The following is an 18,529-nucleotide window of genomic DNA, read 5'->3' as shown; positions in this document are numbered from 1 at the left end:
GTAATTTATGTACACAACACATGAACAAACAGAATTCTGCAATAGTGGTTAAACAAATATAAAAGTATCCACGAAGAATTTCATGGAAAATTTCATGGAAAAAGGAATGCTCACATCTGTGCTTTTAATATTCAATTAACATAATAGCTTTACAAATAAAATTCAGTTTATTCAGGTAGACTTCATTGTTTAAAAGTTCATCTATATAAACTACAAAACACACTTACACAATTTCCTGAAGGAAAGAATCAGCATAATGTGAAGGCAAGGAATTGGGCTTTCAAGTAAAATAGGCATGGATTTGAAACCTTGCTCCATTATTTAGTAGCTGTTTACTAGCTCTGAGCCATTGGACAAGTTAGAGAAAAATACCTGCAACTGGCAGGGATATGGAATAATACTTTGTTTTGCAAATTCACACACAGACATATGCACATATACACAAAAGGCTGTAAAATAAATTTAAAATGAATCAATTGGATAATTATAAACAGTTAAGAAAATGCAAAGTTTAAGGGATTAAAGATTCAGGAATTTTAAGAGGATACAGGATTAAGGAATCTAAGAACTAGAAGGGGCTTGTGGTATCAGCCAGACCAGCACTTTCATTTGCAGATAAGTAAACTATAACCCAAAGAGATTAAATGCTATTCCCAATGCCAAAGAGGAACATTAGATAAAATAAAAGATTATAATCTTAGTCTCTTTATTCCTAGTTTGCTGTTCTTTCCAGCACACCATGCATGCTACCTTCACTAACAACAATTTAGACTTTAAAACAGGAAGATACTGCAAAGAGCATCTATTTAATGTTTTCCAAAAATCTTCCTTAGGAATATTTTTCCCTTATATCTTATTTAAATTACATATATTTAAAATTACAAACTGCAATAGAAAAAAAATATGGAGTTTGGCCTCTAATCATAATAACTGTTTCCTGTCAGCAAGTTACTTTTCCAAGACTCCATTTCTCATCTGTAAATTGGAGACATTACTACCTGTCTTGCTTACTGTCAAACTTAAATGATATTGCCTATGCACCTAGCACAATGTACAGCTGAGAGAAAAGTATTTAGTAATGGTTCTTTCTTTCTCTTTTTCATTTAAGCCCATGCCCTCTCATCTTTAGGAAAGAAAATGAAAAACTACCAACAGGAGGATGCTTAAATTGAAAAAGCAGTCAGAAATAAGAGACTATCACAACAACTGCTTTACCAATAATCCCTGAGGTGAAATAGAAAGCAAATATAATGTTTGAGGCTAATATTATAAGATCCCATTCACAGAGCAACTCAAATTCTAAATCATATTTATTCATCATAGGTGTTTGGGGGAGAGAGCTATTACTCTACTGATAGCAGAATGGTAATATATGAGAAAAATAGCAAAGTTCAACTCAAACCAACCTTTAAAAGAAGACCAATCTTATATTAAAAAATATGAATCCATACTGTTTAAATATTTAATTTTTAAAATGTATAAACAGCTACTGGAATTTATACTGTAAAAATCAGAAGGAAATTTATTTGCATTACAGAATATCCTAAAAAATAAATTCCTTCCTCCTTTGTCCTACCTGTCATGATCAATAAAGTGAGTTCTTTGATGAAGTGAAAGGGGTTTGATAAGGTATTGGCGGACCTGACAGGTTTTAGGCTGAATCCTTGGAGTCACGTATGCTTGAAGTGTGCCATACTGGCCTTCAATTGAACGAATCTGATTTAACACAAAAGAGCAAAGAAAATAAAAATAATCTAGCAGCATAACTTAAATGTTATCTTAAAAATGCTCAACATAAGTAATCAAGTAATTAGACCTTAATATCCTCTGTAATATTCTGAAGTAAATAATGACATTCTATTAAACAACTACTATTTACCTAGAGTAAAGGAAAAATTTAAAAGATTTTGGCTGTCAAAAGCAAACTTTATAAAAGTTATCCCCACCACATACATTTAGGTGATTTGTAAACACTTAGCAGTGCTATGCCGTTCCAAAAAACAGATTCTCACATACTACCCACCACATCTAAAAACAAAGGTATATAATATATTTCATAAGATTCACATAAAAAATGGTTAAAATTTACATTTTTGTTGAGGGGATAAGTGAGTTTTTCAAATAACTAAAACTTAAATGGAATATTTCATTTCACATGAGGGTATTACAGCATACTTATTGTTATAAAAATCTATTGACAGAGGGGCGCCTGGGTGGCTCAGTTGGTTAAGTGTCTGCTTCAGCTCAGGTCAGGATCTCAAGGTCCTGTGATTGAGCCCCCTGTTGGGCTTCCTGCTTCATGGGGAGTCTGCTTCTTCCTCTGTCCCTCCCATCGCTCTGCTCTCTCTCTTTCTCTCAAAATGTTTAAGAAAAAAAAAATCTATTGACAGAAAAAATGTTACCAAGAACTTAATTCTTAATTTTCTATGAAAATAGAGAAGTATATACCATCTAATTATTACGTATTTGGACTAGGAAATTCTTTTGAGCTATTTTAAATATACCTGGTTGGATATCCTGAGAATTCAAAACACTTACCAGAAAATACTAATTCATTAAACTGTGAAGAGCTAATCTTAAAGGAGTTGGAAAGCTGTCCAGCTTCTCCCTCCTGGCCTACTTTCCGCTCCTCTCAATTCACATTCATGGGATAGACTGTAGTACTTGTATTACAATGGTAACTTCTCTAACCTAGCTGATATTTTAATTCATAGTTTTCTTAGCATGTTGCAGTTTGGGGGGGGGGGTGGCATGGCAGCGAATCAATGTTTTACCTCAATGGGGAACATAAATAAAAGTTTAAAGCAAGGTTTTTTGCAAATGTTACACTGCAAATATTGCTCTAAATGAAAAGAGGAAAGATAAAAAGATAAAAAATGAAAATACAGACAAGAAATAAAAAATACATCTGATACAGCTATATTTCAGGGTTTCTTTTTAAAAGGTAAGTCTACACTGACACGTAATTTTTTCCACTATAAAAAATCATATTGCTTTCTTTGAATATAACAATTCATATTCATTATTAAAAATATAAATAAAGAAAAATTAGGATGAACATATAAGTCACCCAAAATCCTGCCACCCAGAGATGATCATTATTGCTATTTTGTAGTCATGCCTTCATACATTCCTCTATGCAGATGTACAAAAAACCAAAGTATAATATCATATGAATAAATTCTATTTATATTATAGACATCTTTGTTTTTATTTCTAATAATCACTTTTTCCCCTTTGCTTTTCCTAATCTCATCACATCCCACCCACTCACATCCCACCCATGCTCTCCCCCTACTGCATAATCTATCAGACCAGACAGGTGTGTTTCTTTTCATACCTTTCTTACATATATAAGGATTTTATCCACATTTTGTTTTTCATGGAATTCACTCCATGTTAACAGGAATAGATCAGTGAATTTTTTATTGCAGCTGTGCTATATTCCATGGAAAATATAAATAACTATTTATTCAACCATTCAATTATTAAATATTCACTCTGGTTCCACTTCTCTGCCTCTACAAACAATGCCACAGTTAATTAAGTACATATCTGTGTGTATAATACTGTAATTTTATTGCTATAAAATAGATTCCTCCAAATGGGACTACTGCCTATTTTTCCAAAGTGGCTATAACAATTTTTATTTTCTTCAGCTATGATTGAGAGTGTCCTTTTTCTCAACCCTGCCATCTGGTGATGTTGCTTTTTAAAGTTTTTTGCCAATCTGCTAGATCCAGAAAATATTTTTTGTTTATTTTCATTTGAATTTCCCTAACAATAAGGTAGAACATTTTCTTTTAATATTTCTTAGCTATTTTGACTCCTTGTATGAACTGTCTATCCATCTTCTTTGCCTACTTTCCTTACTGGGTAGTCTTTTTTGTTGATTAATAAAGTTATAGGCAATCTTTGTATTTTTTTGATATTTACCCATTACCTAGAAGACAACTAAATTTCATTTTTAAAAATAATTAGGCACTTAACTCATCTGAATTTATTTTTTATAAATGGTATTAAGTTAAGAATCTACTTAATTTTCATTCAGATAGATGCCAATTGTGTCAACACCAATTTTTAAATAGAAAAAGTAATTTAATAGAATTTTTCCCTACATAAAAATGTCATGCAGGGCACCTAGGCCGGTTGAGTGTCTGCCTTCAGCTCAGGTTATGGTCCTGAGGTCCTGGGATTGAGTCCTGCATTGGGCTCCCTGCTCAGCAGGGGGCCTGCTTCTCCCTCTTCCACTCCCCCTGCTTGTGTTCCCTCTCTGGCTGTTTCTTTCTGTCAAATAAATAAATAAAATCTTTAAAAAAAAAAGTCATGCATTAAATTTCCATAAATGTGTAGTGGGCTCTTTCTAGACTATTCTGTTGTACTCCCTATTTAATTAGGCCTTGTAAATACCCTACATTATTTTTATTATAGAGTTTTTTGGTACATTTTACCATATGGCAAGTTAAGTTCCACCTTTTTCTTCTTTTTCTCACATCTATTATTGCATCCAATTTTAAAAAAAGAACACAGCTTTTTAATATTTTTAGGCCTACTTCCCAATTTAATGGCACAGTCTTGTTCAGTGGAAATGTAATTTAAAATGCTTATTAAGTTACATAAAAAATTTATTCCAGTTTTTAATTTTTCTTTCAAAATACACAAAAGGGAACTTATGCAGACTAAAATTGTTTAGAAAAAAACCCTACATTTCACTGGAATTTCCTTAACTAGATGTGAAAAAGTTATTATGTAACAGCATCTCTCTTGAAAAAAAAAAACGGGCTTTGAGTCTGAACATCATCAACACTATGATAAAAGTTGTAGTCCTTAATATTTAGATCATAAATAAATCAAAAATAATTTTTTAAAAACCTTACACAAACCAAATAACTAAAATACATTTGTGTGCTATAATCTTTAATTATAATTATAATTAAATTATAAAACTATAAATTATAAAATTAAATTAAAATCTCTTTTAATTATAAAAGAGATCATGTTACTAAATTCCTAAAGAAACATTAAAAGATTTTCTCTAGAATAGATGGTAATAAATGACATTGGAAATCTGGGTGGTAGGAAAATATAGGGCAAATGCTCAGATACTTCAATAACCAAATTATGGACCATGACTGAATCAAACAAACTGTAGAAACAAGAATCAGTGAAATCTAAATACTGAATATTTGATGATACTACGGAATTATTATTAATTTTTAATAATTGTTAATTAACAATAATTTTCAATTATTGTTAATCAACAATAATTTATTTTCATTAGGTGTGATAACAGTATTGTGGTTATGTTTTTTTTTTAATTTTTTTTTTTAAGATTTTATTTATTCATTTGACAGAGATCACAAGTAGGCAGAGAGGCAGGCAGAGAGAGAGGGAGAAGCAGGCTCCCCGCTGAGCAGAGAGCCCGATGCGGGGCTTGATCCCAGGACCTTGAGATCACGACCTAAGCCGAAGGCAGTGGCTTAACCCACTGAGCCACCCAGGCGCCCCTGTGGTTATGTTTTAACAAATAGTTCTCATCTTTTGGACATATGTACTGAAATATTTACAAATGAAATTATGAAATATCTTGTATTTGCTTCAAAATAATTTAGAATGGACCGTGACAGTATAAACAAGAATGCCAGGAGCTGATGACTGTTGAGGCTTAAGTTATTACCTTTATATATGTTTGAAACTTTTCCATAATAGAGAATTAGAAAAAAAAAAAATCCACTCAGAGGAAATTCAGGATGGGTAATTTTAGAGAAGCCAATAGCAGAGATAATGGTTGGGGCTGAATTAAAACCTAAATGGTCATCCAAAAGTCATAACTCCAAAATGACTCATTTCAGGGAGAAAATGATACAAAGAAACGATTATCATAGTAAGGTATAGCAAAGGGAAGAAAAGTTCAAGCTTTCAAGTAAAGGTAATTTCAAACGTTTTTACCTTGAGTTCCAGCCTTGTGGTATTTGCCTGGCACCGATAAGTAGCGAGAAGAAAGTTGTCATTTGACTGGGAAGAATTCAAAGTTGAGGAAGAAGGATGAATTCACGTTTTTAATAATAAAAACATCAATAATAATAATGGTTACCATTTACTAAGCACAATATCCTTTGGGTGACACTGAGATAAGTGCTATTTTTATTCTTGCAAACAACCCTATGTGAAGTTTTACTAAGTAAGTTTTAACAGACACAGAAACTGCAGCATTGCAGGTTAATAAAATTTCCCAAAAGCTAGTAAGTAATGAAATTAGAATACAAATTCATATCTTTTAAGACTCTAAAGCTCGGGGCGCCTGGGTGGCTCAGTGGGTTGGGGCCTCTGCCTTCGGCTCGGGTCGTGATCCCAGGGTCCTGGGATCGAGCCCCACGTCGGGCTCTCTGCTCGGCGGGGGGCCTGCTTCCCCCTCTCTCTCTGTTTGCCTCTCTGCCTGCTTGTGATCTCTGTCTGTCAAATAAATAAACAAATTAAAAAAAAAAGACTCTAAAGCTCATGCTCTTTCCATCCTGATCTTCTACAATAACACTTAAATATTAATTGTCCTAAAAATTTAACTGACAGCACACACTTCTAATGTTTATATCAAAAGACAAAAACATCAGTGTTTTGTGCTGTCTTTGACTTTAACAAATGCTTATAGAGGACTAAGAAATATCTCCTCTCTGAATTTCCAGCAAATAGCACAGTTCCTGGGATGATACTGTAAACACTCAGTACTTGCTTGTTGAAATAAACTTGGAGAGGTTACTTCAAATATTACTTCCTGAACCCAAATATTAAACTACTAAAAATAGAGAAATAGATCTGTGTGCAGGAATTTCAAAAACAAAGCAACATGAAATATTTAGTATTCAATTTTCATGTACTGCTATTTCCCTATTTTTAATAAATAACTGAATTAAAAAGATGATAATATTAAAAAGAAAATTGGAGCATTTTAATTTCAAATCACTTAAATTTAGTAAACACAGAATATCAGTCCACCTAAAAATAAATATGCTTTCATATGAGTAAAAAAAAATGTTACATACTCAAGTATTTATGGCTCAGATGATAAAGATTAAAATATATGAAAGTTCTGGGATTAGGTTTGGGATGGGAGAGGGAGAACAGCATAAAACAAGATTGGTCATTTGTTGAAGTTAAATGATGAGTACATGGAGGTTATTACACTACTGTCTCTACTTCTGTATATACTTGAACCTCCATAACAAGGTTTTTTTTAAAGCCATCATTATAGAAAATGGGTTTTAAATTAGTATAAAATACTCATTTTGAAGAATCCTGCAGTGTGGTAATAAAATAGGTTAATCTTTTACAGCAACTAGGAAATTAAAATTTTAAGACCAAGATCTTTTTTTAAAAGATTTTCTTTATTTGAGAGGGAGAGAGAAAGAGAGAGAGAGCACAGAGGAGGAGTGAGAGGGAGAAGCAGGCTCATTGCTCAGCAGGGAGCCCGATGTGGGGCTTGATCCCAGGACCTGAGATCATAACCTGAGCTGAAGGCAGACGCCCAACCGATTGAGCCACCCAGGCGCCCTAAGATCAACTTGATTTTTTAAATGAAAATAAAAATGTAGGCCCCAATCTCTTACGTTTTATTCTTAAACAGGAATGACAAATATGGTACATATTATATAACTTATAAAATCTCTTATCAAATTTTTCTGTAAAATTATATTAAAAACTATTCCCTAATATAGCTATCAGCTTTGTTCTGCATCTACTCTTTTTATTCCTCCCTTTTTTGTGTGTATAACTACATGTCAACTCCAGTCACCACCTCCTGCTCAGGTTTGCCTTCTTCAATACAACTACTCCAGACATTTTCTTTACCCTAACTTCTCTTTAGGAGCCACACTTAGATCTGAGAATGCTAATCAGCTAGTACTAAGCAAAAAGAAGTGACAGAGTAAGCATATCCAAAAACTCCGACACAATCTCATCCAAGGTACTTTGCACATGGTAAGTACTCAACAAATGTCTACTCCATAAAGGTTAAGCAAGATTCAACAAGCCCAGAAAAGGTGAAAAAGAATAGGGAGAAGGAACAGACCATGTTCAAATGTAGGATGTGTGAAACTATACAGCATTTTCAAGAAATTTTAAGAACTTCAGTTTGGCAGAAATAATATGCATGGGAGGGAAGGTAGCAGCTGCTAAGAGATAAGCTAGAGATATAATCAAGAGCTGAATCATAGAAAGTTATTATGCCACAGTGAGAAATCTAGACTTACGTGTCACAGGAAATAAGGAATTTTTAAAAGGTTTTGAGAGAAGAAATGACACAGATGCTTATACTTTATGAAGACCTCTCTGGTGGCAGTGTACAGCAGAGCCTAGAGGTGAGAGGCAATACTGGAGGCAGAAAAACTGGTAGATGAGTAGTTTAAGCAAACATGATAAGGGCCTAGAAAGTTAACAGAAGTGGAAATGAAAGGGCTCCTGGGGGCTCATTCTCATTATATCAGGTCACGATCTCGAGGTCTTGGAATGGCGCCCTGCATTGTTGGGCTCTCTGCTCAGCAAGGAGTCTGCTTTCCCTCTATCCCTCCCCTTGCTTGTGCTCCCTCTCTCATATAAAATCTTAAATGAAAGTAAAAATAAAATTAAGAAATTAAAAAAGAAGTAGAAATGAAGCAGAGTAGAGATATAAGAGCCAAGGAGATAAAACTGGCAGAAACTAGTGACTGACTGGATTTAACAGATGAGAGAAAGGAAGGAATCTAGGACAACACCCCAGTTTTCTGGATTATCTGAAAACAGGGAAAAAGAGCAGAAGCAGATTTTGAGGGAAAGGTTATGAAAAAGACTGAAGAAGAAACATCAAACCCTATCAGCATTTACAGACTTGATTGAAAATGGCATAATAGAAATGAAAGTATCTGAAAAATTCCTTATAGTTTTCACTCACCTCAGAATCACAGCTGCTAAAGCTGACAACAGCAGAATTTTTATCCACATCAAGTAAGTCTATTGGAACATCACTCTACAGTCAATATTTAAAAAAACAAAAACAAAAACAAAAAACAAAATGGTTCAGATGGAAAACTAAAAATTTTCACAAAACATTTTCTCTTAAAGATTTTATTTGAGAAAGAGAGAGAGAGCACGCACGCGCACAAGAGCGGGGTGAGGGGCAGAGGGAGAAGCAAGTTCCCTGCTGAGCAAGGAGGCAGATGTGGAACTCAATCCGAGGACCCTGGGATCATGACCTGAGCTGAAGGCAGATGCCTAACTACCGAACCATCCAGTTGCCCAACAAAACATTTTCTCTAAGGGTTCTCTTTAGTTCTAGTTCATGGTCATCTTTAAATTTGAGCAAATGAATTTTCTTAATTTATATTTGATAATATGTATTTCTAGAAAATAAATATAATAAAGAATAAACATATCACAATGACTTTTTTTTTCTTCCTAATTTTATCAGAGATCACAGACTATCATCTCTCACCACCCCCCTTAAAGGATAATCTTCCTAATATGGCCATTCTCATTATATCAGATCATTTTTATCAAATATATTTTCAACTGTTTTTGATCTCCTCTGGAGAGGCAGTTTCTAGGACAGAGCTATTGCACTCTTTTCTATGTAAATGATGCTCTTCTAGAGTTGTTTAATGCAGCTCTTAAGCTAGCATTACTTAAGACAGATATCAGACTTTACTTTTTAATTAATAATCTGATCTCTCCTCCACATCTTTTTAAACCTTATCTTCTTCCTCATCTTTATTCTTTTCTCATTATCTGACAGGTTTTCCATCTTTCACTTGTTTTCCATTCATCCTATTATCATCTTTTTCCACTCCCTGAATATCATATAATTTAAAGAAAAACTAATTAAATATATTGTTGAATGGAGTTGTGTATTATTATCCCTAAATTTCACCCTTTATCATTATCAACTTTGTCTACTGACCTACCTAGAAACTGGTAGCTAATGAGCAAGCTGTACTGTAAACTACCATTTTAGAATCTGGAGCTTAAAAAAAGATTCTAATAATAGCACTAAATACTGCAGTATTCTGTCAAATCTCTTAAAATTCTCTTAAAGGTCAACCAAAGAACAAAACCTTCAACATTCCTTCTCATGTTTCCTGAAACTTAAGTCCATCAGTCTTTTGTTTAATACTTACAGGATAAATAAAAAATAAAGATGTAATTTAGGTAATCTAGAGCAATTGATTAGCTAACTGAAGATTAAGATAAGCCTTTAAAATTATCTAAACTAAATGCAATATTTAAAAGATAAACACTTAAAGGGGCACCTGGGTGGCTCAGTTGGTTAAGCGTCTGTTTTCCACTCAGGACATGATCCCCTCAGTCCTGGGATGGAGCCCAGGGTCGGATCCCTGCGCTGTAGAGAATCTGCTTCTCCCTCTCCCTCTGCCTGCCCCTCCTCCCATTCATGCTCTCTCTCTCTCTCTCAAATCTTAAAAAAAAATTTTTAAAAGATAAATACTTAAAATTACTGTCTAAAATTAAGTGTCCAGTAATAATTAGTGCATATGACTGGTCTTCAAAATAGATCCAATCACAAAACAAGTAAATTAGACATTTTGCTTACCTGTATTAAGACATTATCTATCGCTGTCTGTACCTCTAAGATGAGACTGTAGCTGGCATCATCTTTATTTAATGTAAACTTATCATTTACACTAAATGAAGGTACTGCTGATTTTGCTGTGCTTGATTGAGAAGATTGTTGATACTTCTCTCTTTCCTGTAGTACCTTATACTGCAGATGTTCCAGCTCACTCCTAGAGGAAAATATATACAACTCTGTCACCTAGAAGTATACACATTTGCAGTCCTTAGAATGATTACAAGAATTTGAGACTAACTTCTGCAAAATGGATTTTTATTGATGAACTAGAATTATGACACTAATAGGAACAAAATTTTGTTTCTATGACTGACCAAAAAGAATTCCACATTATTTATCTCTAATCTAAAAATCAAAACTCATAGTTGTAAGTATCAAAGCAGGTTGCAAATAATCAATTCTAAACACAAATCTAGTCACAGTTACATATAATACTAATCAGAAGAGAAACTGATAGTACTGGGGCTGAGAAACATTAAATTTGAAGAAACAAAATGTGTAAAACCAGTAAATATGTACCTTTCAATCAGAATTAGGCGAGACAGACAAAAGGAGGCTGCAGAGTATTCACATTTTGGGGACCACAGGATGATCATGAGCCAGGGGTACAGCTGAAGTTCTATCAACTGTTGAAGAGGATTTTGCTTAGACTGAACTGTTCAGGCATTGCTTCATTGCTTAAAGTCACTTCAGTTAAAGGGAAAAGCCATACGCAAATGAAGCAAATAGTAACTGAGGAACACATGAGGTTTAACCAGCCCCAGCTTAGGGGGAAAAGTCTGGGAAGAGCTTGGAGAAGATTTGTGCAATAAACAAAGGAAAGGACTCATTCGTCCAAGAAGTATTTACTGAATGCTTCATATGTACCTGTGTTGCAGCTGCTGAATGAACAAAACAGACATAAGTTTCTCAACTCATATTCACTGGCATCAGGAGGGACAGACTGGGTTATAAATGTACGGAATTATACTGAGGATGTGAGATAGTAGACATTAACTCTACTTGGTTCCTATCTTGGTTGAAAGAGCTTGCTCTCCAGGTGGCTTTGCTATAAACTGGCTTATGGTATAAACTTGTGTGGCTTTAGTGAATTAGTACTTGTAGCATTTTGCTGCCTTAAAAACCTGTGTAGCCCTCAAATGCCACCAAAAAAAGATTGGCCATCACTGACCCAAGAGGTTGGCAAGGGTTGAAGTAAGGAGAACAGTCATTAAAAGTTTTAGCAACTCCCACTTCTTTGTTATAGGAAGGAATTTTACTTGAGTCCAATGTCCCTTTTCATAGGACTTGGCAAACTGAATAGAACATAGAAGCAATCCTTGCATCTAAAGGAATCAATATTACTCATTTCCAGTAAGAAAACTGATAAGCCAAAGTTACAGATTCAGAAGAGTCCATACGAGCAGTAAATATTACTATTAATGAGGAATACAGCAGTCTGTGACGGTTTCTTTCTAATGCCTGTGAAGAAAACCAAAAACTACAACTATCTATAACTAAACAAGTGAAAAAATACACTTTTTGATCTAAGAAAAAGTCAATATAGAATAAAGTGTATAAAAGTATATTTCTAACTTTGAAATACTAATTAGCACTTACTGCTAATTTTCCCAAACTAATAAGCTTTCCTTTAAGAAGGTGACAAATGAATTAAAGGGTATACTTCCTTTCAATAAAATATTCTGCTTCTATCAGTAATTAAGAAAAAACTACTACTTCATGAAATGAAAAAAAAAAAAAGCAAACAAAAAAATCCAAAATTACCTTAAAGAAGAAATTTTATTCTGCATCTCCTGATTAATTTTCAGTTCTTCTCCTGGTCCACTTTCTTTATGTATAGGCTCTGTGGTCAGACCTGTAACCCAGCCTGTAGAGATGAAATTACAATCATGGACCATTAAGTGCTGCTAGTATTAAAAGAAACCCCAAGTATACATGTCCCTTTGTCCACCAACAGCAACCTCATTTAGTCCTAGGACTTATTCTCCTTCAAAAAAACAAAACAAAACAAAAACCAAAGAAATCAAGCTGGAAAATATTCAAACCATACTGAAATTACATAAGCATTTTGTGATACTGTTATTTTGCCTCAAACACTATAATACTATAACTAAGGAAATCTTTCACTTCTTATAGTTTTAGTTTTCAAGTCTGGAACAAGTCAACACATTCTAGCAAATACTTGATGAATTAAAACAGTCTCTCAAAAATCATTTTCATGGAAAGTAAAAAAAATTTCTGACATTGGCTATTTTGAGAATGCAAAAATGACCAACTCAAAAGCAAGGAAATTTTTATAAGAAATGTAAGCAATAACAAAACAAACTAAATTTCAGTATTTCTTTTTAAATCAAAGAATATCATTTAATTTTCTTTTTTATTCTTATTATTTTTATTTCTTTTCAGTGTTCCAGAATTCATTATTTATGCACCACACTCAGTGCTCCATGCAATATGTGCCCTCCATAATACCCACCACAAGGTTCACCTACCTCCCACCCCTCCCCAAACCCTCAGTTTGTTTCTCAGACTCCACAGTCTCTCATGGTTTGTTTTCCCCTCTAAATTCCCCCAACTCACTACTAGAGCATGCTAAGTATCCTAACAAATATTATTCAAATATTAACTGTTTTATAAATCAATACACCCACTCCTTCCCTCATTTTTTAATCAATAAAGGTTTAATGATATAGGTAAGGTTCACTAATAGCACTTTTTTTAAAGAGTAGTCATCAAAACTAATTTATGCAATTTAAGTTTTTTCTCATTTGATTCTTTACTTATTACTATTTACCATACCTGAATATGTGGATACCACAATTTCATCATAGCCATCTTTCCCTATACAACCACCCTGGATAGATGTGACACTTTCAGACAACATCTAAAATAAATTTAAGATCAAGCACTTAATTAGTAACTAAAAAGTTCACATATTAAAATAAGCCATAAAACTTACTTTCCCATTTCCAGACATTCAACATATGTTTATTGAATACTTAGCATGTGGAAACAATGAAACTGGAAGGCAAACATCCTGCACAAATGGCAGAAAATCCCAGTGCTTTTAAATTTGGGGAAAGAAGATTGAAAATGACTTATATATTTGTGTGCTGCACTTAGCCTCATCAGTCACCCAATGAGCAAGATCATTTATTTATATAAAGAAGTTTTTTGCTTTTGTCTTTAAAGATTTATTTATTTTAGAGAAAGAGAGAGAGAGACAGAGGTGACAAGTTATTAATAAAACTAACATTATAGTCAAGTATATACAAAGTAAAGAATGAAAAAAAAATGTATACACCAAATCAGAATAGGGAAAAAAACAACAAAAACATTGGAGCATAATCAGGTGTCCTCTTTTCCATCTGTACATTATAGAAGCACATGAGCATGGGGTAGGAAGGGCAGAGTGAAAGGAGAGAGAAACTTAAGTAGACTCTCCCCTGAGCCCAGAGCCCGGGGTGGGGCTCAATTCCATAACCCTGAGATCATGACCAGAGAGGAAACCAAGAGTTGGACACTCAATCAACTGTGCCACTCAGGCACCCCAAGAAAGCAGTTTTTTTTTTTTTAAAACTACATAAGCAAAACTCCCAATATATTTAGTCTATTATCTGAATTCCATATACCATCTCCCAAATAGTTCTTTTAACGAATAAAGAAGATGATAGCCTATATGATACCTTTAGAGAATTTTTATCCCTGTATTATCTATGTAATATACTTTCTCTATACATCAAAACATCTGTATTTGCTGATCTGCAGTTAAAGCTGAGAGGTAGCACCAGTAGAGAAATTAGACAAAGAAAAGTTAATTGATACTGAATTGTGGTTTTTTTTTGTTTTTTTTGTTTTCAAAACAGCCTCAATGAATCCTGCCAGAGGCAGGATGGGAAACCATGGACTAGAGAACACCACTTCACAAAAATGAAAGATTCCATTTACAACAGAATGACTCTCCATGTAACTCTGTACCTTGGGCTAAACAAGCTAAACTACATTTAAAATTTGTGAACTAGAATTACTCTTAACTAGTAATTCTTCACATATAGTAAACTTTTGGGAGGCTAGAAGTGAAATTGCAACTTTTCTCTCTGCTTAAAGATATTTTGATATTGTCTTAACAACATGAGTTTATCCTAAAATATTATTTTGAGACAACACAGTCTTGTTTATGTTACCCAAACATATAAATGTTACACCTGTAATCTACTATACATTATAGAAACTAAGGCAAAATATTTAATACTTCAAATATACAATGCTTAGAAACCAAAGAAGCAATAATTCATTATTCAGCTGGAAGTAATTCATTATTCATTATTCAACAGTCTATTATTCAAACACAAGAGTGGTCTAGAGATTTTGATAACATCAAAGGTGCAATATTCTAAGCCAAACACAAGTTTTTAATATATTTGATTTAAAAAAACCCAAATCATCATTTTCATCTCTATAATTTTTGATGAGTAAGCATATATAGTCTTTTTTTAAATGAACTGACCTGATCAAATCGTAGAACAGGCTCATTTGCATTGTCAAAACTGTACACTTCCACCATTCCATCATCTCTCCCAACAAGTAAGTCTTTAACCCCATCACCCACAATGTCAAAGCTGTCAACACACAAAATCCCTTCAAAAAAGATGACAGAGGTGACAAGTTATTAATAAAACTAACATTATAGTCAAGTATATACAAAGTAAAGAACGAAAAAAAATGTATACACCAAATCAGAATAGGGAAAAAAACAACAAAAACCTTGGAGCATAATCAGGTGTCCTCTTTTCCATCTGTATTCATCCATTTCCAAGACTTTAAATATAATCTAAATAGAAATGGTTCATAAGTTTATATCCCCAGCTCTGGCTTCTCCCCAGAGCTCCAGACTCATATATCCAAATCTCTATTCAGCATTTTCTTTGAGACATACATTTGCATCTCTAACTTTCCATGCCCCAGTAAAAACTCTTCATTCCCCTTTATCAGACCCCCTCAATGCTCCTTCCCCAATCTCTCATCTCAATAAGGTATTACCCAGTTCCTCAGGCCAAAATTCTAGGCTACGTCTCTTCCTCTCTTTTTCTCACTGCCCAGATCAAATCTCTTAGCAAATCTTACCAGTCCAATCTTCAAAACACATACTGAAATTGTCTCCTTTCCAACTACCATTAGCTTAGCCTAGGCCACTTATATCTCTAGCCTAGAGTACAATAAATTAGAACAACCAAAACAATGACTTCCTAATGAATCGCCACGCTTCCAATTTTGACCTGCTTCCCCCCAAATGGGGGCGGAGGTTTGTTTTGTTTTGGTAGATCATGTCATACTCCTACTTACAATTCTCCAAAGGTGTCTCACTGCACTTAGATTAAAATCCAGATCCTTTTCCAAGGCCCACAAGGACCTACATGATTTGGATCTATGCTAATTCCCTGACTTCTTTTCTTGCCATACTAATGCATGGTCTCCCCTCTGCTCCTCAAATGAATCAAGTGTACCTCTGCCTCAAGTCCTGACTTTTTCCTTCTTCTAAAGCACAATTTTCCCCCAAGTTTTTACACTACTAACTCCTTTTCTTATCAATCAGATCTCAGCTCAAATTTTGTCTTCTATAAGATGTCTTCCATTACCACCCAGTCTAAATATAGTCTTTCTCCTTTCTCCCATCACTAATACATCACCCTCTGACATTTCTTTCAGGTGACTAAATTAAGCTATCTCACTTATTTGCTTGTTTATTCTCTGTCTCTCCTAACAAGTATTTGTTGAAGGAATAAATGAATATATGAATAGAATTACTACATCTATAATTAGCCATCTCACTACCTTCTAAGTCAGATATAAATTCCCTCAGAAAGGTAAAAATTCTTTAGAAAACAAAACATTCCCTGACCCATTGGACTTTTTCCTTGCCTCCTATCAAATACTCTCAAACTCAAATTAATTTTCTACACCAAACAGTGAATAATGGATTTGAGCAGAGAATGATGTTATGGATGGACATTAGCTCATAAAACCCTGTCTATCCTAAATTACTATTAGCATTTCTTAATTAATAATTATGCCAAAGTATGACAGACCTGCTAAATAAACAAATAGTAAGGTGGCTCTGTGATATGTTAAGTCTACTATGTACTATGAATAAATAAAATAGAATGAACTATATAATTTAGGATATTTAATAATCACTGAAATTTCAGAACTAAACTACATCAAACACATACCTCCCCGCTTTTTCTCATTTCGAATTTCCCACTTGTGTACTGGTTTGGAGGTAGTGATCTGAATAAGCCCAAGTTTTCCATCTGATGTTCCAAACAAAAGGTCTTCTCCAGAGTCACCTAGGTATAATTAAAGTCAACATGTTATATTTATCCCATGACTCATAATATCTCTTTAAAACTGCAATTTTTTTCAGATACACTGACTTTCACATGAAAATCTCATTTAAAAAATATAAAAAGAACACTTACTTTGGGAGGCTGGTTATATGGTGATAGAATTTTACACATCAAAGAGATAAAACCCTTCCTCATCATCTAATTTTAAGATGAGGAAACTAAAAATTAAAGTTCACTAGTTCATTACTGTTAGTTACTGGCAAGTCATCTGAAGACTACTGTCTCAATTCCAGTTCATGTTCTTTCTACAATTTCCCATTTTCACTTAATATATAGTTAAATGATTAAACCTGAAGTATCTAGACTTAATTAACATAATGCACTCCCTTATTTGACTGTGATTACCGCCATTTCCATTGTGTAGTGCTAAAACGGTAGGTGGGCCAGGCACTTCAGTTTCATACATCACATCCGATCCCTGAAGGAGAACAAGTATTTCAGAACTGAAACAGAATGCAAATTTAAAATAATACAGGTGCTCATAGATAACATCAGTAGTCCTATAAATAACTCTAGAATAAAACTGCTGGAGAAAGTTATGCTGTGATTATTAACTTGCCTTTGTTAGTAATTTTGTCTATGTTAACTCATTTTAAAATACATTAAAAATGTAAAGATCAAGAAGAAATATACAAGATAGTCTACACTTCAAATACTTTTCATTTTAAATACTTCGCCCAAAAACTTGACTGACGCTGGTAAATTTTCCTATCTAAGGTTTCCAGGAACAAGATGTTTCTTTTTTCCAGTTTAACTTAGAGCACATTCAAACATTTAAACAAACCCAACATTACTTCTTAAGGAGAATGTCAGCTTTTCTTTTGGATATTTCCAAAACCTACTCTAGTAAGAGGACAAATGACCTGTTACTTAGATAAGAAAACAAAACATGTCCACTTATTTGTCCTTTTAAAAATTTTGCCATTTGGAACATTTTCACTTAATACACAGTATTTGTGAAGCTGTTAAAGAATGAGGTAGAAGTACTTATACTCACATGGAAAAAATATGATTAAATCATTCAACAAAAACCCCCACAAAATTATAGTAAATATGGGATAACATTTTTCTTTAAAAATTACATATAGAACATATAAAAGTCATATGCCTTATCTTTTATTTTAAAATTACATTTAAAACTTCATAGGTGTCAAGTGTATAAACACAAAAAAATACACAAAAAAAACTTTAAAAAGGGCTACCTCTGGGGCAATGGATTGCTTACAAATGGGGAGTCAAAGGAGAGTAGGAATATGTGAAGGGTAGAGCAAAGGCTTCAAGTTTTAACTTCCCACAAATCCTTAGTCATTTTTGTATTTTTACAATAAGATCATGGATCTCTTCTTGTTAAACAAAGCAGAATCCTCGAATCAGCCAGACCAATTTCTAATTGAATACTAGCCAGATTCTTTTAAAACCTTATTCAAACAACTCATATTTGGAAGCACAGGCTATGGAAGAAATTAATCATTCATGCCCCTAGAATGAACCTTGTACATAAACTGTTTTT

General features: G+C 33.6%; 1 protein-coding gene across 1 annotated transcript in view; it reads right to left on the bottom strand.

Annotated features, from left to right (window-relative positions):
• Positions 1-18,529, bottom strand: part of LOC111154812 (Bardet-Biedl syndrome 7) — a 48,925-nt gene that overhangs the window by 17,506 nt on the left and 12,890 nt on the right. The window contains exons 6-14 of the mRNA XM_022514738.1: positions 17,365-17,437; positions 16,843-16,959; positions 15,120-15,250; positions 13,412-13,496; positions 12,377-12,479; positions 10,574-10,766; positions 8,921-8,995; positions 5,950-6,015; positions 1,577-1,716 (exon numbers count right to left, since the gene is read on the bottom strand). Coding sequence (XP_022370446.1) covers positions 1,577-1,716; positions 5,950-6,015; positions 8,921-8,995; positions 10,574-10,766; positions 12,377-12,479; positions 13,412-13,496; positions 15,120-15,250; positions 16,843-16,959; positions 17,365-17,437 — 983 coding nt within the window. The remainder of the gene's footprint in view (positions 1-1,576; positions 1,717-5,949; positions 6,016-8,920; positions 8,996-10,573; positions 10,767-12,376; positions 12,480-13,411; positions 13,497-15,119; positions 15,251-16,842; positions 16,960-17,364; positions 17,438-18,529) is intronic.

Source organism: Enhydra lutris, unplaced genomic scaffold (genome assembly GCF_002288905.1).
Source record: "Enhydra lutris kenyoni isolate GAN:26980312 unplaced genomic scaffold, ASM228890v2 scaffoldscaffold3, whole genome shotgun sequence".
NCBI lineage: Eukaryota > Metazoa > Chordata > Mammalia > Carnivora > Mustelidae > Enhydra > Enhydra lutris.
The sequence above is the reverse complement of the archived record's forward strand: the minus strand, read 5'-3'. Positions and strand labels throughout refer to the sequence as shown.